The sequence below is a fragment of the Astyanax mexicanus genome, chromosome 3 (genome assembly GCF_023375975.1).
Source record: "Astyanax mexicanus isolate ESR-SI-001 chromosome 3, AstMex3_surface, whole genome shotgun sequence".
Lineage (NCBI taxonomy): Eukaryota > Metazoa > Chordata > Actinopteri > Characiformes > Acestrorhamphidae > Astyanax > Astyanax mexicanus.
The window spans coordinates 10376869-10402506 of record NC_064410.1 but is presented as its reverse complement, the minus strand read 5'-3'; the positions used below and the strand labels follow the sequence as shown (position 1 = coordinate 10402506).

Sequence of the window (25638 nt, the reverse complement as noted above, 5' to 3'; positions counted from 1 at the left end):
CCCTGCATTCATTACAATGGACATAATTTATTTTCATTATCATAAAATTCTCTGTTGCACATAACATTATTTGAGAGCTGTTGTCCACCAGTGAAACAGTAACTTAGCCCCACCCAATGGAAAAAAGTCAAAGTAACAGCTAATTCTTTACTAATATAATGTGATTTAGAACCCCTTTTAATCATGTTTTTGGTACTGTTTAGGGATGTATTTGATAAAATAAAAAGGTCAATATGAAATATAAAATATGAAAAAAAAAAGATTCAATCTTTAAGTTAACTGATTTTTTTTGTTACATAGATTTCATAATAAAATATTAAAATCTTCTTTTCTGTGCATTACAGACCGAAGAAAAACATTTTTCCCCATCAATGGAGTTCATTCAGGTCTGAAAGGTTAAATTAACTTCGGGTTCATGTTGTATCTTGTTTCATTATCTTAAAACAGGAGCCATGGCCTTTTTGTCTTGTAAAGGTACAATAGTCAGCCCCTGTGAACCCACACAAATATGCCAGATAGTCCACAAAATACTAATTAAATGTACAGTCCTCATAAGAACTCCGAAAGAGAGGCCTTAAAACCTACCAATAGTTACATACATGTAACATGTAACAATAGATACATACAGATCTCATAAAGTAAAACTGGATAACATTTTGATCACGCAAAACATTGATTAAGATAAAATACTGAATATTTATTTACTCAAAAATAGCACATTATACAATAGGACAGAACTCATAAACAAAACATATTCTTTTAAACTGCATTAAGTTGCTAAAAATGAAAGAACAAAACACTAAAGAAGCAGGAAAAGTTTTTTTTTAAACCACAGTATACCGTCATATAAGATTGAGCAATCTACTTTAACTGCATACATTTCCAGTCAAAATATGTTATCTATATATATATATGATGAAAATAAATAGAAAAAAATTAAAACGTTTTACCCCTTAAAACTAAGAGCTTTAAATGTATGAAAGGCAATTATCTACCAGGTTTGGATCGGCTCCTGACACTGTGTGCACTAACATGCCTTACTCCATGTCATGAGTTAAACTCAATTGTAAAAATAAGCGTAGATGTTGCAGTAAATGGCTGTAAAATAAATTTCACTAAATTCAACAGTAAAAAAGACTGCAGAGACTTTAACACCTCCACAGTTGAGGTCTCAGATATTCTGCTGTGTGTAATTTAATTTGTGAGTTTTACTGATGTTTATGTTTTCTCAGTTGAAGTTTCAGAAAAGCCAGTAGTAGGCATGTCTACAGCAATTAATACATTACATAGGTTGCTAAGCAATTGTCATATTACATGAAGCACATTGCTTTGACTGGTCTTAATTGGGTCTAGCTTCCATTTACTCAGTTTCTTCACATCTATGGAAGAATTTTCCTTCAAATTTGTTTTAAAGTTAAAAACAGATTTATTACATTGTCATGACACCACAAATTACAATGATTTACAGTAATCCCCTCTATATATATAGATATATACATAAGGCCTCTATATACAATACAAACTCAGATGCTGAGATTTGCCATTTCCTTGAGAACAGTCTCAGGAAACACTGTTTGTTCTGCCTCTTGTCTGCTTTCTGTGATCTTCTCATCATAATACCGTTCATACTCAGTCATAACCCTTTTCTTCCGTTCTTCTAAAAGTTCCAGCTCTTTACTTTTCCTCTCTTTTTCCTCCCCAGATACTTTCAGATTTTCTAGTTTCCTCTTTTCCTCTCTGAACTTGGATTCCAGCTTCAACTTCTGCTCCTCCAGATTCTTCTTGTGATGTTTTCGTAATTCTTCTTCCTTTTGTCTGAGCCTTTTTTCAACATCCTGATACACACTGTTAGTGTAGCACTCGCCTCCATTACGGACCACCATCTCCTCCACTTTGTCTAAGAAATCCACAACCTGTAAGCGGTCGTTCATTTTAGTGTTGTCAAAGACGTGGTACCTCTTACCACACTGCTGGATGACCTGACGGAGTTCATCATTGGCACGTCGTTTGACATACCCATCAATACCCATACCACCTTTCAGTTCATCTCCGTGAGTGAAGAGGATGATGGTGTATTTGTCTGCTTCCTTTCCAAAAACATTTCTGATCTTCTTCACAGTTTGGAGATCCTCTTTGGTGAAGGGTCCGAGCTCTATGGTCAAGATGATGGCGTGGGGTCCTGGAGCCGTCATGTTAATGCACTTACTGAGCTCTTCCTTCAGTTCTTCTTCAGAGAGATCTGTATCAAACAGACCTGGAGTGTCCACCATTATAATCTTTCTCCCAGACACCTCTCCAGCCTCCTTCCTGCACTCTCCTGTGACGGAGGTGCTGCTTGTGGCAGATTTGAAAGCCTTTCGGCCAAGGATGGTGTTTCCAGAGGAGCTCTTTCCTGTGCCAGTCTTCCCCACCAACACCATTGTCCTCAGAGACACTGTTAAAAATTGAAAAAGAAATCAGAAAAGAGGCAGAAGACTGTGATATAGTTACAGAGTTGAGACATTGCACAAGGCCCTGTAAAGTTCATATGATGCTGATACAGGCAGTGATGACCGATCTCACAGACTTAATTCTATGCCTATGACTCTGTATGTCTGTTAAGACATCTCAAAACAGACAAGGCAAAAGATTATCCTTGGGTACATCAAAAAACCCTTTGCAAAATCTCTTATAGTCAAGACAAAACCAGTCATGGCCCCCAATGAATCTTCAATATTTGGTGGAATAACCCTGGTTTTTAATCACAGTTTTCATGTATCTTTGCATGTTCTCCTCCACCAGTCTTACACAATGCTTTTGAACAACTTAATGCCACTACTGAGGCAAAAATTCATGCAGTTCAGCTTGGTTTGATGGCTTGTGATAATCCATCTTCCTCTTGATTATATTCCAGAGGTTTTCAATTAGGTAAAATCAAAAAAATTAATCATTTGAAATAGTTTTCCAGAGCTGTATATATTAATAATGGGCAATTTTCACAATTAACTTGTTTAATTTGAATTACAGTTTTAATGCGATTTTCAAAATGGAGTAATTGCAATATTACATACAGACATTTTATCTTTTTAATCTAAAATATTTGTAAACGCTCCTCATTTCTGAAATGTTTATCCGTCTTACCTTGATTACCAGCGCCTCCCACAGACCAATGCACTCATATTTTTAAACATTGAGCATTTGTGTTCACTCTTGTTCCACTCGTTTTAGATTCTGGGAGATTTGCGGGCCTTGTTGGCTCTGTTGCCTCATTATCCCACCACTGAAACCCTGATTCACTGCTGTTGTGCATTTTAACATCTACTCATGTCCATTTTCCCTTCTTCATGATGTAAAATCAGGCTGTTCAGAATGTGTTGCATTGCTGCAAATTGGATACATATCTGATTTCAATATCACATATTACCGTGATCCAAATTGCAATAGAAAATATCAGATTGTTTTTCTGCTGTTCACACTGCCACACCAACGACTCATCTGTGTCACATATGACGTAAAAGATCAGATTATGGTCTACTTTTACCAGCTGTGTGAACATTGCTTAGTGCAGCTCTGTTCTGCAGGGTTGGAACATCATTCATCCAAAATTATTTGATGTCAGTCTAAAATATCCCTAGACATATCTCCTAGACAGAGATCTGATGACTGGGAAGAAACTTTGACTTAAGCCGCTGACTGTCTCCATGTGTCAGTTCAATCCACACCATCATCAAACCATCAGCTGAGGAAATTCTGTAATAGATTTCCATTCTTTCCAAAGACAGAAGAATTTATGCTGAGGAGCACTAAAGCTCTTCTGATGGCAGAACGATTCTCCTTTAATTTGTCCCCGTACACCTAAACACAGATCAGGCCTAAAGAGAATGTGTTTGACAGAGTGAGCTGCTGTTTCACTGCCTGTTTGAAAAGTGTAGACCCTACTTATATTTTTTATTTTACTTATGATTACCATCTGACTCACACAACACTCCTTTCTTTGATGCTAGGAAAATTTGTAATTTGTATTTAGCGTAAAAAAAAATCCATAACCTAAAATGTACATTTATTACGGTGTAAAAATACAAAGAAAATGAATGTAAACCCAATTCTTAGGTACAATTCTTTCTTTATGCACAATCAAATCACAATACAAAACAAGTCACTTCCTTGTTTCTACGCCCATTAACCAGTTTTTCAGGCTCCACATATCATAAAGGGCACTGCTAGCTCATACCAGCCCAATACACACTAACACCTCATACACCTTCAGCATGCCAGCGTCACTGCAGTGCTGAGAATAACACACACCCAAATAATAGCTGCTCTGTGGTGGTGCTGAGCATTGTTGAGGAACAGGGTAAAATTAAGATAATAAAGTATGCAGAGAAACGGATACAAAGACTACAGTCTGTAATTATAGAACTACAAAATGAATCATGAGTGTAGACAAAACAGGTGGTTATAAGACTGTGACTCGAAAGTATTAACAGTATAAAGTTAATTTAAAATATTATAATAATATTCTGTTGTGACTTACTGTTTGGTTGTTCAATTTCACTGCTGCTAGACCGCACCAGCTTACGAGGAGCATATTCGCCATGTTCAGCTAAAAGAAAAAGGGAGAAGACACAACACTGGAGTCCACAGTATTACAAAAAGCAAATAAAAACAGAGATGCCCCTTATTACATTCTCATTTGTTTCACTTAAAAACCGTGCACTTTTAAAATGTTTCACCCATTCACGTGTCTCCAGACAAGTGATAATAACTTATGAACAACCCTAGAGAAAAGTTTCAGTGTTAAGTTTGAACCTTGGTCAGATTAAATGCACAAGTGTGCTGTCACAATGCTTCTTCTAATACAATAATTCATGATACATAAATTATTAGAAGTTTTTTGGGGTAATTAGTTGCTGTGTGTTTGTGTTTTCTGACAAACCAGTGTAATTCTCTGAACACAGTGTGATAATGCAATAAATATTATGGAATGTTTGAGAATATTACAAACAACATTACTCTTACCAATGTGGGTATAAAGGTCTTTTTCAGGACCACCCTCCGGTTCCGTCCTCACTGTAAAACAAGACTTGTTTTATTTACAATTAAATATCAGTCAACAGAATGAATCTCCTTAGTGTTAAAAATATAAATTCCCCTTATTTAGTTACACCCACTTTCAGGAGTTTATTTAATTTGTGTGTGAGTTAGATACAACTAGTTAAGGCACAACAAACAGATCTGTGGTACAACCAGATATAGTAAAGGGATTTTACACACAACACTAAAAAGGAATTTAAGTAAAATTGGTGCACCCAAGACCTGAAGATCTCTTTAAATCTTTTCTATATCTGTTCTATTAGATATTATAAACCGTAGATGATGGAACATACAAACGTTTTGCAATTTTACATTAAGGAACATTTTCTGAAATTTAAAGATGCAGTTTCTGGCAGATTGGTGAACCTCTGCACATTTTTGAAAATTGAATTTTGAAATTATCTTTTTATACCCGGCTAATCACCCCTCCAGCTGTTTCTTTTTATTACAACTTATTTTTCCAGCATGAATAAAAACCGGACGACAATGTTTGGCAGGGACGACATCCAATCAGAACTGATTTAGTTTTGTGAAAGGTAGGGACAAGTTAGGAAGAGATCCAATCACTGCTACTTTAGCGTATGTAGAGAGAGGTGGGACAAGCGGGGTAGTCATCCAATCAGAATGATTTAGTTTTGTGAAAGGTAGGAACAAGTTAGGAAGAACTCACTCATTAAGATCAGATCTGTTTACGCCCACAGTAGAAAAAACATTTGGCTAGTGATGACAGCAGCAACAGGTCAGTAGAAATAGAAAAAAATATGTAGCGAAAATATAACGATAAAATAAGTGAATCTATGAACCCAGATGTCTGTGTAAAATAGTTTTTCTTTCTCATAAGTGTCTCACTTAAACATCCTGAGAGCATCTCTACAGGACAGTGTGTGAATGTTTCTACAGCTCTGTTCAAACTATTTAACCATTCCAAGTAAGCCTTTTACTTTCCATACATTTAATTATAACCTGATTTCTATAATAAAAGTTTAAATTTAAAATATTTACAGTCACACAATAATAATATATGTTTAATCATATATAAATATAAATATATTTGACATTTAAACACAATATAATGCTATTACACAACTGGTTAATAAATGTTTATTTTTTATAAGTGTATAGTTAATAATTCAAGGGAACTGAAGAAACAACATTTAAATTGAAGTTTTAGTCGACTATAGTCTTGTGATATTTAGTCGACTAAAACTAAAAACATTTCATATGACTAAATTATGACTAAAACTAGTCACAAGACTATAACTAAAACTAAATCAAAATGTGTTGTCAAAATTAACACTGTTTCTGTGCTCTATTGTTAATTAAATAACTTTATAAATTGAGATTTACAAGTTATTGCATTATTTAATAAAATAGTAAATAATAACATGTAAAATATACATCAGGATCAGGATCTTGTGACTACAGTAAGAAAAACATCAATGAGCTGCTTACTGAATTTATTAGATAGAATTTTGAACTTGGTATAAATATTCAGAAGCAGGGCCGCCGCTCTGCATACGCAGACAACGCAGCCAGCGTTAGGCCTCAACCATTTTGCAGTTGCAGGGAGCCAAATTGACTGAGAATGAAATGTGTTGAAGTTATGACATTATTAAATTTAAAACCCAATGTGAATTATTTATGATACGCTCATCTTTTTTGTCTTTAAACATTGCATGGGGCACCTACTCTACTACTTAAAAGCGGCACGTTATTATTTTTGTGCATAATATAATGCCCCCACCCCTATTGCCTGAAATGGCACGGCTCGGTTTGCTCTGTTGGTTGTTGCCAGATGTGACATTTTCCAGTCAAATAAATAATCAAAAAATGCATGGAGGCGCTAAATCTTGCGCATGTTTAACCATTTTTAAAGTGTATGTGGCCATTCTATACAAAAACTTGTCCAGTGCAATATTTGTGTAAGTTAAAAACTTAAAATAAAATAAATAGGATGAAAAATCGTAACTTATCTGGCAACCTTAGTCCTAACTAAAGTAGCAACGCTACTTGAGTTTGGCAGGAGACAAGTTCACCGCGCGAAGTTGCTACTAAATGGCAGTGTTGGGCACGTTACTTTGAAAAAGTAATTAGTTATAGTTATTCGTTACTTCTCCAAAAAAGTAACTGAGTTACTAACGGAGTTACTCCACTATAAAAGTAATTAGTTACCAGTAAAAGTAACTATCGCGTTACTTTTTATTATTCGCCCGTCAAAAAAAAAGGAAATCAATTATGCATTTACTATTATTATTAGAAAAATAACAAACGAAAATAAACCCAAAATGTTGACAAAAATATAATCTAACGAATTTCAAAAAAACAAAACGAAATTCTCCACAGAACCAAAGAAAATTACTAAAACTTTTAATACTGAAAAAAACGGAAAAAACGGAAAAACGCATCTTGGGATGAAATTAAACAAACCAAGCCACACTCAAAGGAAATATGTATATATAAACAAAACAAAATAATGGACAAAAACAACAATTTAATGCCCGTTAAAATGGTATTAATATAACAGCTTCACCAAAAGGGAATAGAGCTTAGATCGGGCAAAAAATCCGACCCGATCCAGCCGGAGCCCGTGCACGTTCTGCCCAAGCCCAAACCATGAACTGAGCCGGACCCGATCCGCCCCATAAACTGTCTGTTTTCGGGCTGATTGAATGCGCGAAATATAATCAGAATTATGTTAATTAACACTGAAACATAAAAGCATAGAACTATTTTTTAATTTAAATGTTTTTTAAGAACAGCTACACACAATGCTGCAAGTCAAACGCGGAGGCGTTCACGTGCGCCCAGAGCTACGTGATTACATTTTTCATTTTTATTATAGTTTAATTTTATTTTGTTTTGATTTTTTCTGTTCAGTAAGTTTTTAGGGTGGGCTTGCTAGCGCGAGCGCTTTACACAAGAACTAAAGGACCACGAGGTGCCGCGCGCTCGGCACAACAACTCCCGCTGTACAACTCCGCTGTACAACAGCGCTTATAAATAAATTAAACACGAAAATGAGGGTATTCTATCTGTAATTTCAGTTCGTTTTAGTTAGTTTTATAAACACAAAATACAGTTCCAGATAGTTATGTTTTTTTCCTTTTAATTACCTTTTTTATTAGATTCAGTTAACACAAATGTTTTTTTCACTTTCAGTTTTCGCTATTTCGTTCGCTGTAATGAACAATAATAATTGGTTACTTAGCAACATTGTGATTATCACATCAGAGCTTTATATAAAATAAAAAATAGGAGCTAATAGGAGCTCCTATTTTGACAGGCTGATATAAATACACCACGAATATAAACGATAATTTCATAACCTTTAAGGCTGGCATGTGTAAATGACGTGTCCACTGCTTAAAATAGACATGCATCGTTTCATTTATTATTTATACATTATAAATAGTACTCTTGTGCTGTTCTTCACTGTTATTGGCCTTACTTATAACGTTGTAAATATTCACAGTTACATGTGTAATTTTAATAAATAGTAAAATTTTGCTTAAACCTTTTGTGTTTGTGTGTGTGTGTGTTTTTTTTTGTGTTTTTTTTTTTTTTTTGGGGGGGGGGGGGGGGCCCTCCCTGACCAGTTATGCTTAGGGCCTCCAAAACCTTAGCAGCGGCCCTGTTCAGAAGTCTGGGCTCTTATGAGCTAAACTGATCACCCACCGCAGGCAGCGCAGGCTTATCAGGAAGCACAGAGGTACAGGAAACTTGTACTCGACTAAAAACGAGTGAAATGAGTCAAAAAGGACACAACAACAGAGTATATTTGATAAAAAATAATGACTGAGCTTCACGCTAAGTTTTCAGCTCATTAAATTCTATAAAAACAGTAAAAACTGGACACACTGTTTACGACTGGCTCTCGACAACACGCGCCAACAAATAATCCGTGTTGTTCCGTTTAGAAATATTTTAAAGCTACAGGAACCCTCGCCCTGCTATATAAACAGTAGCGTATTTAGTTTATAAAATACAGAGAGATTTACCTTGTAGTTTGGGGGGAATATTCGCCATTTGGGCATTTGTTGATCACGCAGGAACAAAACGCATCCAGGTACTTTCGATTCAAGTTCAGCTCTGCGCATGCGCCCCCCTCCCCCCTTATTTAAAGTAACTTTAATTTCAGAACTTTTCAAGAGAGACGATGTTTCAGCGACACATAGTGGTAGTTTACCGCTCTGCAGTTCAGATAAACCACTGCATTTACTGTATATGTCTATATATCTGTATATTTCTAATCTCCATTAAATAAAAAATTATTTGTCTGCTCCTTTTTTGTTTAGGCAGACAACAATATGCAACAATTATCCTGCAATATAACTTTTTTTTTTATTACTATGACTATATTATGTATATATATTTATTTTAAAATGTTGATTGCATTTCCTTTCTATGTTCCTATTATGGCATTTTTGTAATTATATGTGTGACAATGTGTTTTATCATTTGCCACCTCTTAACTATCCTTTAAGATTAGGCTGTTTTTATTAAGACTGACAATTGGGTTCTTAAATATTGCTGTACATCGTGCCTCACTCATGCTGTTCTTTTTTCAGCTTTAACATCTGAACTGTGAAGGAATAGAACGTTTTAGCACACTATATATGCTGTAACCAGTGGTGGCATAGTTACTATGGAAAAGTAATCTGATTACTGATTGCTCCTTTAAAAAGTAACTTTACTTTATGGATAACTTGGATAACTAATCTCAAAAGTAACTTACAAGTTTATTACGGAGGACAAAAAATGTCAAATAAATGCACAAATAAATAATAAATATATAATCAAATAAATAGATGCATAAATAATTGTATAGATAAGAAAATTAATTAATAAAAAACATTTTATCACGAAATAGTACACACTTAAAATGATTTCAAGAATCTATTTCCATATTTCCATGCATGGACCTTTATTTGGGGGGTGTTTCTGCATTTAATTATTTGTTTGTTTCTACATTTATTTATTTACATATTTCTGCAATTTATTCATTTATTTCCACATTTCTTCATGTATTAATTTATGTATTACCATATTTCTGCATTGATTTATTTATTAATTTCTGCATTTGTAGGTTAATTAGATAGGCGGTCCTACCCTTGCTCTAAGGCAGGATTGGTCAACTGGTGTTTGTGTGGAGAGAAAGGGGGGCTTGCTGTGTATGTGCGTGTGAGTGTGTGTACAGGCTCCTAGCTTTTCCCTTCCAAACAAGAAGACGGCTGGGTGAGCTCCAGCTGGGGCAGGAAGTGACGTAGCTCCAGCCTGGGGCCGGAAACGGAGAGACGCCCTGATGACGACAGAGCTTAATCTCCATTGGTTAGAAGTGATCACTTGATCACTTGTGACTCTTTCTTTTTTTATTGAAAAAAATATATATATCATCTAAAACCCATTAAAGACCCAATATTTACACTGTCATATCCAGTAGACAGTTAATTTTCATACAGATAACTTAGCCCCACCCACTGCACTGGAAAAAAGTAAGAAGTAACAGCTAATTCTTTATTAATATAATGTGATTTAGAACACATTTTAATCATGTTTTGGACTGTTTAGGGATGGTTTATAAAATAAAAAGGTCAATATAAAATATTACATACATGCTTTCAACTGTATTGAAATAAAAGAACTATTAAATATTTAAGTTAACTGAATTTATTTGTTACATAGATTTCATAATAAAATATTAGTCTTCTTGTCTGTGCATTACAGACAAGTTTCATTATCTTAAAACAGGAGCCATGGCTTTTTGTCTTGTAAAGGTACAATAGTCGGCCCCTATGAACCCACACAAATATGTCAGATAGTCCACAAAATACTGATTAAATAACTTCATAACAACTTTGAAAAAGAGGCCTGTAAAAAAGGAAATACAGCACATATAAAAGTTCTACCAATAGTTGCATAGAGATACATACAGATCTCATTAAGTACAACTGGATAACATTTTAATTACGCAAAATATATACTGAATATTTATTTATTCTAAAATAACACATTATACAAAACTCGTATTAACAAAACATATTATTTCACACTGCATTAAGTTGCTAAAATGAAAGTACAAAACACTAAAGAAGCAGGACTGTTTTTTTTATTTTTTTATGAAAGCATTCTCCTTTTGATTATTATTCGATGAGTAAATTTACTTAACCACAGTATACCGTCATATAAGGTTGAGCAATCTACTTTAACTGCACACCTTTAAATAAAAAATATGTTATCTATATATGATAAAAATATATAGAAAAAAAATAAATGTTTTTAGCCCATTCAGACTAATATTTGTTGGAACTAAGAGCTTTAAATATATTAAAGGCAACCAGGTTTAGACCTGTTCATGAGACTGTGTGCACTGAGAGACCTTACTCCTTGTAATGAGCTAAACTCACTTTAATTGTAAAGATAAAGTAAATGGCTGCAAAATTAACTTTCACTGAATTCAACAGTGAAAAAGACTGCAGATCCTTTAACACCTCCACAGCTAACGAGGTCTCAGATATTCTTCTGTGTAATGTTCTTTACAAGCCTTCTATGTCTGTTTTAAGGGCTTCGAGAAAGTGAGTTTTACTGTTGTGTATGTTTTTCTCAGTTGAAGTTTCAGAAAAGCCAGTATTAGGCATGTCTTCAGCAATTAATACATTATATAGGTTGCTAAGCAATTGTCATATTACATGAAGCACATTGTTTTGACTGGTCTTAATTGGGTCTAGCTTCCATTTACTCAGTTTCTTCACATCTATGGAAGAATTTTTCTTAAAGTTTGTCTTGCATTTTCAGATTTATTACAATGTCATGACACCACAAATTACAATGATTTACAGCAGGGGTGTCCAAACTTTTTTTGTTGGGGGCCAGAAAGAGAAATATCACGGGCCACAGACTCTGTAATAAAATGAAATATACCACTTTAAATAATATTCTTTTTCCTGATTATTTCATTTACACACCATTTTACTTGACTTACTATCTTTATCTTTGACAGTGTTGTGTAAACTAAGATTTTTCTCGTAATAATAAACTCCTTAATTAAGGCAACTTTTAGACTCTTTTGCCCCGTTTTTTTTTGCTATAGAAATGTGCACCCTCTCCGCTTTTAAACTCTTCTACCCCGTTTTTCTGCGCTAGAAATGCGCACTCTCTCCGCTTTTAGACTCTCCGTCCCGTTTTTCTGCGCTAGAAATGCGCACTCTCTCCGCTTTTAGACACTTTTGCCCCGTTTTTCTGCGCTAGAAATGCGCACTCTCTCCGTTTTTAGACTCTTTGCCCCGTTTTTCTGCGCTAGAAATGCGCACTCTCTCCGCTTTTAGACTCTCCGTCCCGTTTTTCTGCGCTAGAAATGCGCACTCTCTCCGCTTTTAGACACTTTTGCCCCGTTTTTCTGCGCTAAAAATGCGCACCCTCTCCGCTTTTAGACTCTTTGGCACGTTTCTGACACCTAGCGTTCAAACTTTATAACGTTCACATTATAAAAACCTGCTTAACAGCGGGCCAACGTTCATTCTATTTCTAAAATACCTCGTGGGCCGCTCCACAAAAAGGAAACGGGCCGCAAATGGCCGCGGGCCGTAGTTTGGACACCCCTGATTTACAGTAAGTTTGTCTTGCATTTTCAGATTTATTACAATGTCATGACACCACAAATTACAATGATTTACAGCAGGGGTGTCCAAACTTTTTTTGTTGGGGGCCAGAAAGAGAAATATCACGGGCCACAGACTCTGTAATAAAATGAAATATACCACTTTAAATAATATTCTTTTTCCTGATTATTTCATTTACACACCATTTTACTTGACTTACTATCTTTATCTTTGACAGTGTTGTGTAAACTAAGATTTTTCTCGTAATAATAAACTCCTTAATTAAGGCAACTTTTAGACTCTTTTGCCCCGTTTTTTTTTGCTATAGAAATGTGCACCCTCTCCGCTTTTAAACTCTTCTACCCCGTTTTTCTGCGCTAGAAATGCGCACTCTCTCCGCTTTTAGACTCTCCGTCCCGTTTTTCTGCGCTAGAAATGCGCACTCTCTCCGCTTTTAGACACTTTTGCCCCGTTTTTCTGCGCTAGAAATGCGCACTCTCTCCGCTTTTAGACTCTCCGTCCCGTTTTTCTGCGCTAGAAATTAGAGGTGTGCCAAAAAATCGATTCACATAAGAATCTTGATTCTCATTTACTACGATTCAGAATCGATTTAAAATGTCCCAAAATCGATTCTGAGGGGCGGGTTTTAGACTGATTTGGGGCTGGGTATTTTTGTTGGACCTGGCAACCCTGGGGATAGCGCTTGTCCCTTTGGAGATCTTCCAGACACACACAGAGCGTAGGTGTTTGAGAATCACCGGTAAGATGGCAGAACAAGCACTATATTACCTTAGATTAACGTGTAGTTTCAATGTTTTATGGCAGAATGCTTCATAACAAGCATAAAAAAGATCGCTAGTAGTTAGTTTCAGTAACTGTTAGCTAGCTAACTAGCTAACTTTCCAGTTCCACCTTAAATAACGCTACAGGTGGCTGCGGGCTGCAGCATTTAAGGCGGAACGGAAAAATAACAATAAGCTAATCAGAGCTAATTTCAGCTCCTCATCACAGAGGAATTAAGGAATGGACAATATGAATTAATTTCTCCACCTCCTGCCCCCTTTCTGAAGAAATACAACGACCTTAAATTTACTAGTTAATCACCTCCTGAACTTTAGCGCTCCACTGCTATCATCACATCAGCCCAGCAGCGTCACCTACACACCACCGCTAGTAGCCTGGTAATAAAGCAGTGTTATTTATTATTTATTTATTGTTCATTAACGTCATTGTGATATCCCAGTGATTCCTCTGTCACATTCCTGCACATTTTATTGTTTTTGTAACACATTACCTTCTCCAGGACCAGTGTATATTATGGAGGGTTTTTTTTTAATAAGATTCATAAGCCAGAAGCAGAAATTTTTATAATTCAAATCGTTTTGAATCAAAAATCGATTTTGAATCGAATCGTGGCCCCCAAAATCGGAATCGAATCGAATCGTGAGATAGTAATCGATTCCCACCCCTACTAGAAATGCGCACTCTCTCCGCTTTTAGACACTTTTGCCCCGTTTTTCTGCGCTAAAAATGCGCACCCTCTCCGTTTTTAGACTCTTTGGCACGTTTCTGACACCTAGCGTTCAAACTTTATAACGTTCACATTATAAAAACCTGCTTAACAGCGGGCCAACGTTCATTCTATTTCTAAAATACCTCGTGGGCCGCTCCACAAAAAGGAAACGGGCCGCAAATGGCCGCGGGCCGTAGTTTGGACACCCCTGATTTACAGTAATCCCCTTTACATAAGGCCTCTATATACAATACAAACTCAGATGCTGAGATTTGCCATTTCCTTGAGAACAGTCTCAGGAAACACTGTTTGTTCTGCCTCTTGTCTGCTTTCTGTGATCTTCTCATCATAATACCGTTCATACTCAGTCATAACCCTTTTCTTCCGTTCTTCTAAAAGTTCCAGTTCTTTACTTTTCCTCTCTTTTTCCTCCCCAGATACTTTCAGATCTTCTAGTTTCCTCTTTTCCTCACTGAACTTGGATTCCAGCTTCAACTTCTGCTCCTCCAGATTCTTCTTGTGATGTTTCTGTAATTCTTCTTCCTTTTCTCTAAGCCTTTTTTCAACATCCTGATACACACTGTTAGTGTAGCACTCGCCTCCATTACGGACCACCATCTCCTCCACTTTGTCTAAGAAATCCACAACCTGTAAGCGATCGTTCATTTTGGTGTTGTCAAAGACGTGGTACCTCCTACCACACTGCTGGATGACCTGACGGAGTTCCTCATTGCCACGTCGTTTGACATACCCATCAATACCCATACCACCTTTCAGTTCATCTCCGTGAGTGAAGAGGATGATGGTGTATTTGTCTGCTTCCTTTCCAAAAACATTTCTGATCTTCTTCACAGTTTGGAGATCCTCTTTGGTGAAGGGTCCGAGCTCTATGGTCAAGATGATGGCGTGGGGTCCTGGAGACGTCATGTTAATGCACTTACTGAGCTCTTCCTTCAGTTCTTCTTCAGAGAGATCTGTATCAAACAGACCTGGAGTGTCCACTATTATAATCTTTCTCCCAGCCACCTCTCCAGCCTCCTTCCTGCACTCTCCTGTGACGGAGGTGCTGCTTGTGGCAGATTTGAAAGCATTTCGGCCAAGGATGGTGTTTCCAGAGGAGCTCTTTCCTGTGCCTGTCTTCCCCACCAACACCATTGTCCTCAGAGACACTGTTAAAAAATTGAAAAACAGACAAGACTGTTAGGAAGAGAAGCAAAAGACTGTGATATAGTTACAGAGTTGAGTCATTGCATAAGGCCCTGTAAAGTAAGTTCATATGATGAGCAGATACAGACAGTGATGCCCGATCTCACAGATTTAATTCTATGCTTACAACTTGATGTATGTCTGTGTGTGGCCATGTTTGGCCATTTCATTAAGAACACTAACAGACATCCCAAGTTGCAAACATTTTATTTAGGGCGGTACCCCCAGACCTGGACTTGACCCACATTAACTCAATTTAGCATGCCTTTAGCAATCATTTAGTCCCCTGTGGTCAATGCTAAAATCATTATTACAAACTGTACAGCAGGTAAGACTTTAATTGTTTTTTACTTTCACCAGGCATGGATGTACTTTAAAGTAGTCAGAGGTGAAATGAGTTTTGATGGGAGCCATGATGCTCCTTCTCTTACTGAACCCATCCCATCCAGGAGGGGTAAAAACACTGCCCGCCCACACTAAAAACTGATTGACTGACTCACAGATTCTTTGCAGAGAACAGACCAATCAGAATCTTCTCTGTTTTGCATGCACTTTATGAATATGCACAAGAGGGGAGTGCCTTTCTCTCCCTCTGTTTCCCACAGGCATTTGTTTTTTTTTGTGTCGCCTGCGTGCGCGTTTGTATTTACTCTCAGGCCACTCATTCTAGATTCCGGGAGATTTCATCTGCCTTGCAGGGAGCAGTTGCAACACAGGTCAAGTCAAGTCAAGTCATTATCAACCGCTTTATCCATTAAGGGTTGCGGGGGGGGGGGTTTGCTGGGCGGAAGGCAGGATTCACCCTGGACAGGCCGCCAATCCATCGCAGGGCAAACAGACACAGACAGACACACAGACACATTCATTCACACACTCACACCTAGGGGGCAATTTGTATCTTACATCCAATTAGCCTGAACGTGCCTGGACTGTGGGAGGAAACCAGAGCACCCAGAGGAAACCCACGCAGACACAGGGAGACCGTGCAAACTCCACACAGAAAGACCCGGGTCGCCCCCAGCCGGGAATCGAACCCAGGCCGTCTTGTTGTGGGGTGGAAGTGCTACCCACTGCGCCACCGTGCTGCCCTGCAACACAGGTCTTCTAATATAATGGGAACAGAGACATCAGTTCAAATATTTATGAGCTCTGTTGCCTCATTATCCCACCACTGAAACCCTTATTCACTGCTGTTGTGCATTTTTACATCTATTCATGTCCATTTTCCCTTCTTCATGACGTAAAATCAGGCTGTTCAGAAAGTGTTGCATTGCTGCAAATTGGATACACATCGGATTTCAATATCACACATTACAGTGATCCAAATCGCAATAGAATATGTCAGAATGTATTTCTGCTGTTCACACTGCCACACAAACAATTGTGTAAAAGATTGGATTTGGTCCACTTTTATGTGCTGTGTGAACATTGCTTAGTGCAGCTCGGTTGTGGAGGGTTGGAACCTCATTCATCCAAAACTATTTGATGTCAGTCAAAAATATCCCTAGACATATCTCCTAAACATCTGGTGAATGGGAAGAAACTTTGACTTAAGCTGTTGACTGTCTCCATGTGTCAGTTCAATCCGCACCACCATCAAACCATCAGCTGAGGAAATACTCATTTTCATCTTTTCTGTACAATTCCAAAGACAGAAGAATCTATGCTGAGGAGCACTAAAGTTCTTCTGATGGCTCATGGCAGCCCACAACCATACCTAACAATTCTTGTTGATTTTCCGTTAAATTGTCCCTGTACAACTAAACACAGATCAGGCCTAAAGAGAATATGTCTGGCAGAGTGAGCTGCTGTTTGAAAAGTGTAGACCCTCCTTCTAATTTGTATTTTAAATATGATTACCATCTGATTTTTAACACCATGACATCACACAACACTCCTTCTTTGATGCAAGGAAAGTTTTGTAATTTGTGTTTAGTGTAAAAAAAAATCGATTACCTAAAATGCATTTAAAATGTACAATTTTTAGGGTTTGAGTTCATATAGTAAAAATGAATGTAAACCCATTTCTTGGACTGTTTTGGGTGTTTATTGCCCATCCTTCTAAACACAACACAGGCACCTCAGATAGGTACAATTCTATCGCTATGCACAATCAAGTCACAATATTATGAGCACATCCTTGTTTCTACACCCATTATCCAGTTTTCATATAGGACACGGCTAGCTCATACTAACACAAATTAGGACTGGGCGATATTTTGAGATTTGAAAAATATCGACATATTTTCATATGCGATATAAGACGAGCCAATATCGTGTATATCGATGTAGACTACGCCGCAATTAAGTGAGCCCCGTCGGTTCTAACGCTGTCTCTCTGTGCAGCTTCACCTAGCCCCGCCTCCCTCACTCACTAAACAGAGGCGACAGAGAAACCTAAAGTTACAGCTCATTTCCAGATGGTTTGGATTCAGCGAGTCAGTAATAGGCGGACCTGCTCCACTATTGAGAACTAGTTCACTTCGACAGGGTTTATTTTGAACTTTACTAGCCGTTGACGGAGGTTTTGCAGTGCTCAAAGACCAATTGCCTGCGTTCTAAATAAAGTGTGGCGCGCACAGAGGAGAGATATGAAGCTCATTCAGACACTGTTCTCTATAAAAACACACAGTGACGGCAGAACCCGACTTTTCAGCCAAAGAGCAGCATGTCTCGTGTTCTGTAACATCACCACTGAACTAAACACTGATCTTTAGAGCAGACACACTCACTCTAACCTGAACTGACCAATCAGCTCCTTCACACGGGTAAGAGAATAGACCTGACACCGTTTCAGCCCAGATTTACAGAAAACTGCACTTTTTATTTACTTTTTCTTAAGCACTTTAGATGCTCTTTTTCCAATTTTTTAAATATATCCCTTGTTTTTAAGCTACTTGGAAAAACAGATTTCATTTGAGGAATTGTTCAATACATATATATAATAAATAATATATTTATATATGTGTTTATAATTAGTATAATTTGAAATGACTTTCAGTTGTCGATTATATAAAATGCTGCTAGAACTGCTAGGCTACTGTAATATACAGGATACAGCACTGAATTATAAAAGTACCAATATATAATTTGGAACATGTAACTTTGTCTGAAAAGTATCTTTTTGATATTATTTTATGGGATAAAATAATATTGAGATATATATTGTATATCGCAATTCAGAAAAAAATATAGATATAGTTTTTAATCCATATCGCCCAGCCCTAACACAAATTACTAACACAAACTAACACCTCATACACCATCAGCATGCCAGTGTCTCTGCAGTGCTGAGAATAACCTACACCCAAATAATGACTTTTCTGTGGGGGTCTTGAGACTTGTTGAATGAGGATAATAAAGTATGCAGAGAAGTAGAAACAAGGACTACAGTCTGTTATTATAAAATTACAAAATGAATAATGAGTGTATAAACAAAGAGGTGGTTATAATACTGTAGGGCCATTTCACTGAATGGGTGCCATTTGCTTGTTGTAACTCTTCCAAATTAAACTTATTTATTTTTATTTTGTCAACTCTGAATCTAATAACACATATTTAACTATTCAAAACATGTACTGGGTAAACTCAGGCAGCTTTGCCTAATTTTTTTTCCAAGGTTTCGAAGCCAAAGATGGTTACAAAACTCATTTAAAAAAGCATGTTTAAAAGCAAGTTCACTAATTTCTATGATTTTCACTCAAGAAAGTCTTTAGTTTAAAGAAACGGTTGACTGCATGTTCAAATAACATTCATGACAAAAAAAATCACTTCTGTTAACGGCACTCATTCCTCTTACTTTATATGTTTTGAGTAACAGGAATTAAAGTAACAGGAATGAGTTTTTAGCATAGAATTAGCAAAAATATGAAAAATAGCTAAATGGCAGCTATGCTAACAGCATGAGGACACTGAGCACATTCTAGTAATTTTCCAAAAATTTGTTTTTTAAAAATAAACAAATAAGATCTAAGAATTATTTCAGGTAACAGGAGTAAGTGTTGAGATTGACCTCCTCAGTCATAGTTACAATAAAATCAAATACGCAGAAAAACTAATTAAGGTACTTAATCTTGGTCTTCCCATGATCTTCAGAAGAACCAGCTGATGTAACTTTCTGTTGTAGATGTGATTATGGAATGTTCCAGATGTTTCAGATGGGGTAGTGTTGTACGGTAACAGGACTAAGTGAAAACCCAGGGACACAACTAAAATGTGTATTTAAACTTAAACACTATGGATTTAATATTAAAAAATATTTTTTTAAAGCTTAGATGGGATTTGGACTCGCACAACAATGCAAAAATGATTTTTTCTTTATATTTCATGGTAAGGCTTGTAGTTAGAGAGTGAGGACAGGAAACAAATTTAATTGTATATCTAACTTTTGCAATTAGGTCCATGTACAAGACAATATGCTTAATAATAAAATTTATTTTAAAGTTATTTTGTGTGCACATTTATGCAAGTAATTTCCTGGGAACATGAATTGGCACAGATTCGGTGGAATGGCCTATTAACAGTATAAAGTTAATGTAAAATAAACAATATAATATTCTGTTGTGACTTACTGTTTGGATGGTCAATGTCACTGCTGCTCCACCGCACCAGCTTCCCAGGAGCATATTCACTAGATTCATCTAAGAGAGAAAGGGAGAAGACACAACACTGGAGTACATACAAAATTTGAACCTTGGTCAGATTGAATGCACAAATGTCTGTCTCGATGCTTCTTCTAATACAATAATTCATGATACATAAATTATTATATCTTTTTTGGGGTAATTAGTTGCTGTGTGTTTGTGTTTTCTGACAAAGCTGAGTAATTATCTGAACACTGTGTGATAATACAATAAATATTATGGAGTGCTTTGCTGAGAAGATTATAAACATTACTCTTCCCAGTGGGGGTATGAAGGTCTTTTTTAGGACCATCCTCCGGTTCCGCCCTCACTGTAAAAACAAGGCTTGTTTTATTTACAATTAAATATCAGTGAAGAGAATTAATCTACAATAGTGTTAAAAACATTAATCCAATTTATTTATTCACATCCATTTTCCGGAGTTCGTTTCTTTCATTTTTTGTGTGAGTTACTTATTACTAATTAAAATACAACAAACTGTTTTGTGGTGCAGCCAGATTTAGTAAAAGTGCCCTCACTAAAAAACATTAATGAGCTGCTCACTGATTTTATCTGTATCAATTTTTATATAATTTTGAACTTGGTATCAATATTCAGAAGTATGTCTGGGCTAAACTGATCAACCACCGCAGGCAGCGCAGGCCTATCAGGAAGCACAGACGAACAGGAAACTTGTACTCGACTAAAAACGAGTGAAATGAGTCAAAAAGGACACAAAACAGGGTATATTTGATTAAAAAAAAGAATTGGTGACTTTTACGTTAAGTTTTCAGGTCATTAAATTCTTTAAAAACAGTAAAAACTGGACACACTGTTTACGACTGGCTCTCGACAACACGCGCCAACAAATAATCCGTTTGTTTCCGTTTAGAACCATTTTAAAGCTACAGGAACCCTCGCCCTGCTATATAAACAGTAGTGTATTTAATTAATGAAATACAGAGAGATTTACCTTGTAGTTTGGGGGGAATATTCGCCATTTGGGCATTTGTTGATCACGCAGGAAAAAAACACATCCAGGTGCTTTCGATTCAAGTTCAGCTCTGCGCATGCGCTCCACCACCAACAGCTCCGTGCAGTTCTGACCGAGCGAAGAAATACCATTTCTACTTATTAATGTTTTATTTCAGCGAGTAAACTATACTTAAACATGTAAATACACACACACACACACACACAAAAAATATATATATATATAATGCACTTTTTTAAATCTGACTTTAAGTTCAGCTTTTTTTAAAGGGAGACGATGTTTTACCTTTTAGCGACACCTAGTGGAAGTCCATCGCTCTGCAGTTCAGATAAACCATTGCATTTACTGTTTGTATCTGTAAACTTTTTATCTCCCTTAAAATGAAATAAAAATAAAATAACTCTGATTATTATACACGATTAGACTGAGTTAATAAGACTCACAGTTGAGATCCTATAGATTGATGTGCACTGGGCCTCACTCATGCTGTTTCATTATCAGCTTCAATAATACAGTGGCCTGCAAAATGGTTTTAAAAGTATTCATCACCCTTTACTCTGAAACCCTTAAAAAAGTCACTTAGTTACTTAATAGAAAATGATGTATCATTTTTGTTCCACTTCACAATGATGTGCTACTTTGTGTTAATCTATCACAACAGCTAAATAAAATACATTTAACTCCCTGTCCAGGCAGGATTAGTTTCTCTGGGGGTCCTGGGGTAATTTTTTTGGGGGGGTCCTCTGTGATTTTATTCTCGTCCGCTTTGACCATGTATGTGTTTTTCCCAGACATCCTCTGATACAATTACAGGCTGGATTATTTACTCCTTTTCTCTGAACTCCGTGGTCCTCCGGTAATGTTAGTCCTGTCCGGACGCACATCTCTGAGTTTCGTCACCTTACGTTTAATAATATACCTATTTGTCCAAAACAATGTACAGATGTTTTTTCAATTGCAGTCCGGATACAAGAGTTTTATCACTGAATAATAGTAAAGTGTGAAATATTTTTCACAGATGTCCCCCTGAGAAATTAATCCCGTCCGGATAGGGCTTAAGTTTGTGGTTGTATGGTAACAAACTGTGGAAAAAGTTCAAGGGTTATAAATATTTTTGCAAGCCATTGTATATCTGTAAACTTTTTATAACTGAAAAATTTTAATAATAGTTTGTTCCTTTTCTTGTTCTGACAGAGAATGGTATGCAACAATTCTCCTGCAATATATACAGGGGTTTGACAATGAAACTGAAACACCTGGTTTTAGACCACAATAATTTATTCTCCAGATGGACAGTTCTGGTCGAAACAGGAGAGTTGAGGTTCACATTGAATTCTGCCGTGATTTGAGCAGCCGTGATTTTATGTTTTTTGGATACAATCCGGGCTAGCATTCGAACATCCCTTTCAGACAGCTTCCTCTTACGGCGTCCACAGTTAATCCTGTTGGATGTGGTTGATTGGTGGTATGCTGACATTACCCTGGATACCCTGGATACCGTGGATACTCTTGATACATCACAAAGACTTGCTGTCTTGGTCACAGATGCTTCAGCAAGATGTGCACCAACAATTTGTCCTCTTTTAAACTCTGGTTTGTCACCCATAATGTTGTGTGCAATAATTGCATAATTGCAATATTTTGAGCAAAACTGTGCTCTTACCCTGCTAATTGAACTTTCACAATTTATTTGTTTATTACCTATTTATTAAGGTTGATGTCACTGTTCAGGAAATAAATAAAAAAGCAAATTCATAGATTTAGGCCCATGTATTGCTAGATTTGCTTTCTACAGTCATATTATGGCATTTTTGTGATTAAATGTATGATAATATGTGTGACCATGTCTAGTCCCTGTAGAAAAGTACTGCCAATAGAATAGAACTCCCTGGAGCAGATAGTAAACATGAACCTATTTTAAAACAAACTCTGCACCAGGAAGTCTTGCTTTCTGCTATTTTTTCCAAAATTTCATAATGCGTATGTAAAATGTTCTGTCCTAGAGTATGTATCAGTGCCAAAAGTTATGTAATTACTTTAAATTAGTCTCTTGGGGTTGAAACATAGTGAAGGCTGGCCCAGGGCAGTGGGGGACAGCTTCCAAACCAAAATGTAAAGAAAAGCAACGAGAAAACGGTTATATTATTTACTGTCTACCTCCAAAATCATTCATCTACAAACCTGCAGTCACCCCAGACCAGTATGGATGAGACTAGTGGTCCCTGGTCTAGATACGCTCCCTCTCTGTTAGAAGACAGCACCTACAGTACCTTAAAAATATTCATACCCCTTAAACTGTTCCACAATTTTTCACATTACACCCACAAACTAACATGTTTGTAAATGAATTAACCTTAATTTTATTAGGATGTTATGTGATAGACCAACAAAATGTAGCAAGTAATTGTAAAGTGAAAAGAAAATGATCCATGTTGTTCTTTTTTTAAATAAATAAAAATAAATAAATACATTAAAAAGGTCAAGTGCATTTATAATATCTATATTATATATTCATCCACCCCCCCCCACACCCAAGTTATATGGTGTGAAAAAGTGTTCCCCCTTTATGAAACAATGAGAACTAGTCAACTAGCTTAGAACTATTTTCTAAACAATTGCAATTATAAAAGAAAACAAGCAAATTCCATAAACAGTAAAAAACACAATATGAATTTAAAATTTATTCAGTCATTGTCCAGTAAGTGGCGCTCCGGTGCTTTTTACAGTTTTTCTGGATTGGTTACACACATTTTCTGAAAACATGCCTCATATTCTCAGAACTCTACACACAAATCCAACAAACACGCACACAATGGGCAAAACCCTTCAATTCTCCTGCAAAATGAAACTTTACATACATCTCTTCACAAAAGGCCATTTTGTGTTCAGATGACACACACAAACTATCATATGAACAGACAATTAAAAAAAGCATTTAAACACTGATGTGCTCAGTGTAAAACACCATTCTCCATTCATCATAATGACTTTTTGTTCAGTGTTACACTTACTACAGACATTAAATACATAAGTGTGTTGTAAAATATTTTAGAATATTGTTTTTATACTCAGAACACACAAATATACTGTAACAAACATGTTTTATTTTTCCCACAAAACAATGTACACAGTGTACATCCCAACCGACACAAAGTTGCACATACAGTGCAGAAGATTTTACTGTATACAGTTAATAATAAAAAACAAAACAAAAAAAACTATGCTGCATCCTCTCTTCTGTTTCGGTCTGGCCACAGCACCTCATCTACATCACAAGCAATGTTTTCCCTGGCCAAGCAGCGGGGGAAATATCGCCTAGCATGGTGAATCCAGCCATGAAAAGCATCAACTGCTATATCTCCACATGCGTCTTCCATAGCTTGGAAAAGGGGTATACGCGTTTCTGAATTTAGGTCGTACACTTTCCATCTCCAGGCAGAAAAAAATTCCTCAATAGGATTCAGGAATGGAGAATATGGAGGGAGATAAACAACTGAAAAGCGTGGGTGGTCAGTGAACCAGTTATGAACCAGAGCAGCCCGGTGGAAGCTTACGTTGTCCCAAATGACAACGTACCTGAGCTGCTCTGGGCCGTCTATCTGATCTGGTGGAATGAGTGTGTTGTGTAGGGTGTCCAGGAATGTGATCAGATGGGCAGTGTTGTAGGGGCCAAGGGTAGCATGGTGATGGATGATGCCATGGTGGGTCATCGCTGCACACATTGTGATGTTCCCTCCGCGCTGGCCAGGGACTTCAACAATGGCACGCTGGCCGATTATATTCCTTCCCCTCCTTCGTCTTTTTGTGAGGTTGAATCCAACCTCATCAATGAAGATGAACTGGTGCTCCACTGCATCCACCTCCAGCTCAAGGACTCTCTGAAACACATAACAATATCAGAAGTAGACATGGAGCGGTCACTATTGTGAAGCACAATCATTATGATTACAATATAATAGAAAGAAATATGTATGATTTATACAATGTTGACAGTATGCATCAAGGTTGGGAATGTATAGGACGTACTTGCACATAGTTATATCGCAATTCTTTGACTCTTTCTGAATTGCGCTCAAATGGCACCCTGTAGACCTGCTTCATCCTCAGTTTATTTCTGTGCAAGACACGGTCCAGCGTTGATAAACTTACCCTATCAATATTTTGAAATATCTCATTGTTTTCTATTATTTTTCTTTGTATTTGCCGTAAGGTAATGGCGTTATTTTCAAGAACCAGTTCATGATCTCTGTTTCCTGTTCAGGAGACAGAAGACGGCCCCGTCCACCTCTTGTTGGTAATCTTTCAGTTCTGCAATACAAAGAGTGCAATACTGTAAATACTGAGTAGGAATACATTTCCCAAATACTCGAAACACAATGTCCTACAGAACAGTCCACAGGTAATACTGTACTACTGTACTCATTGAGTACTGTATTGATATGCAGTACTGCAGTTTTGTAGTGAGAGTAGATTTCTTACCTATTCTCATTGCGGAAAGTCCGGATGATGGATGCTACAGTGTACCTGCTCAAATTTGGCTGTACTCTTTGCCCAGCCTCCCTCATTGTTAGGCCATGGTTGACCACATGGTCAACCAAAGTGGCTCGGATCTCATCAGAAATGATTGTCCTTGGC

At 36.9% G+C, this 25638-nt stretch overlaps 2 protein-coding genes across 8 annotated transcripts; both read right to left on the bottom strand.

Moving 5' to 3' along the window:
- Nucleotides 1-676: 676 nt before the first annotated feature.
- On the bottom strand, nt 677-21083 carry LOC103026691 (GTPase IMAP family member 7-like). Of its 7 annotated transcripts, none has more exons than XM_049475827.1 (4): nt 20983-21076; nt 4999-5049; nt 4514-4582; nt 677-2434 (listed from the first exon to the last, which is right to left on the bottom strand). In XM_049475827.1, exons 1-4 carry the CDS (start codon nt 21008-21010, stop codon nt 1524-1526), a joined length of 1059 nt encoding a protein of 352 aa, XP_049331784.1. In that variant the 5' UTR covers nt 21011-21076; the 3' UTR covers nt 677-1523. The 7 variants fall into 7 exon arrangements, with proteins under 7 accessions (XP_049331784.1, XP_049331785.1, XP_049331787.1 ...); XM_049475828.1 differs by lacking the exon at nt 20983-21076 and adding an exon at nt 9072-13812; XM_049475830.1 differs by lacking the exons at nt 4514-4582; nt 4999-5049 and adding an exon at nt 19959-20027 and having other exon boundaries at nt 20983-21083.
- Nucleotides 21084-23863: 2780 nt separating this feature from the next.
- Nucleotides 23864-25230, bottom strand: LOC125799335 (insertion element IS630 uncharacterized 39 kDa protein-like). The gene is made up of 2 exons (XM_049475873.1): nt 25030-25230; nt 23864-24881 (listed from the first exon to the last, which is right to left on the bottom strand). Exons 1-2 carry the CDS (start codon nt 25102-25104, stop codon nt 24222-24224), a joined length of 735 nt encoding a protein of 244 aa, XP_049331830.1. The 5' UTR covers nt 25105-25230; the 3' UTR covers nt 23864-24221.
- Between the last annotated feature and the right edge of the window lie 408 nt (nt 25231-25638).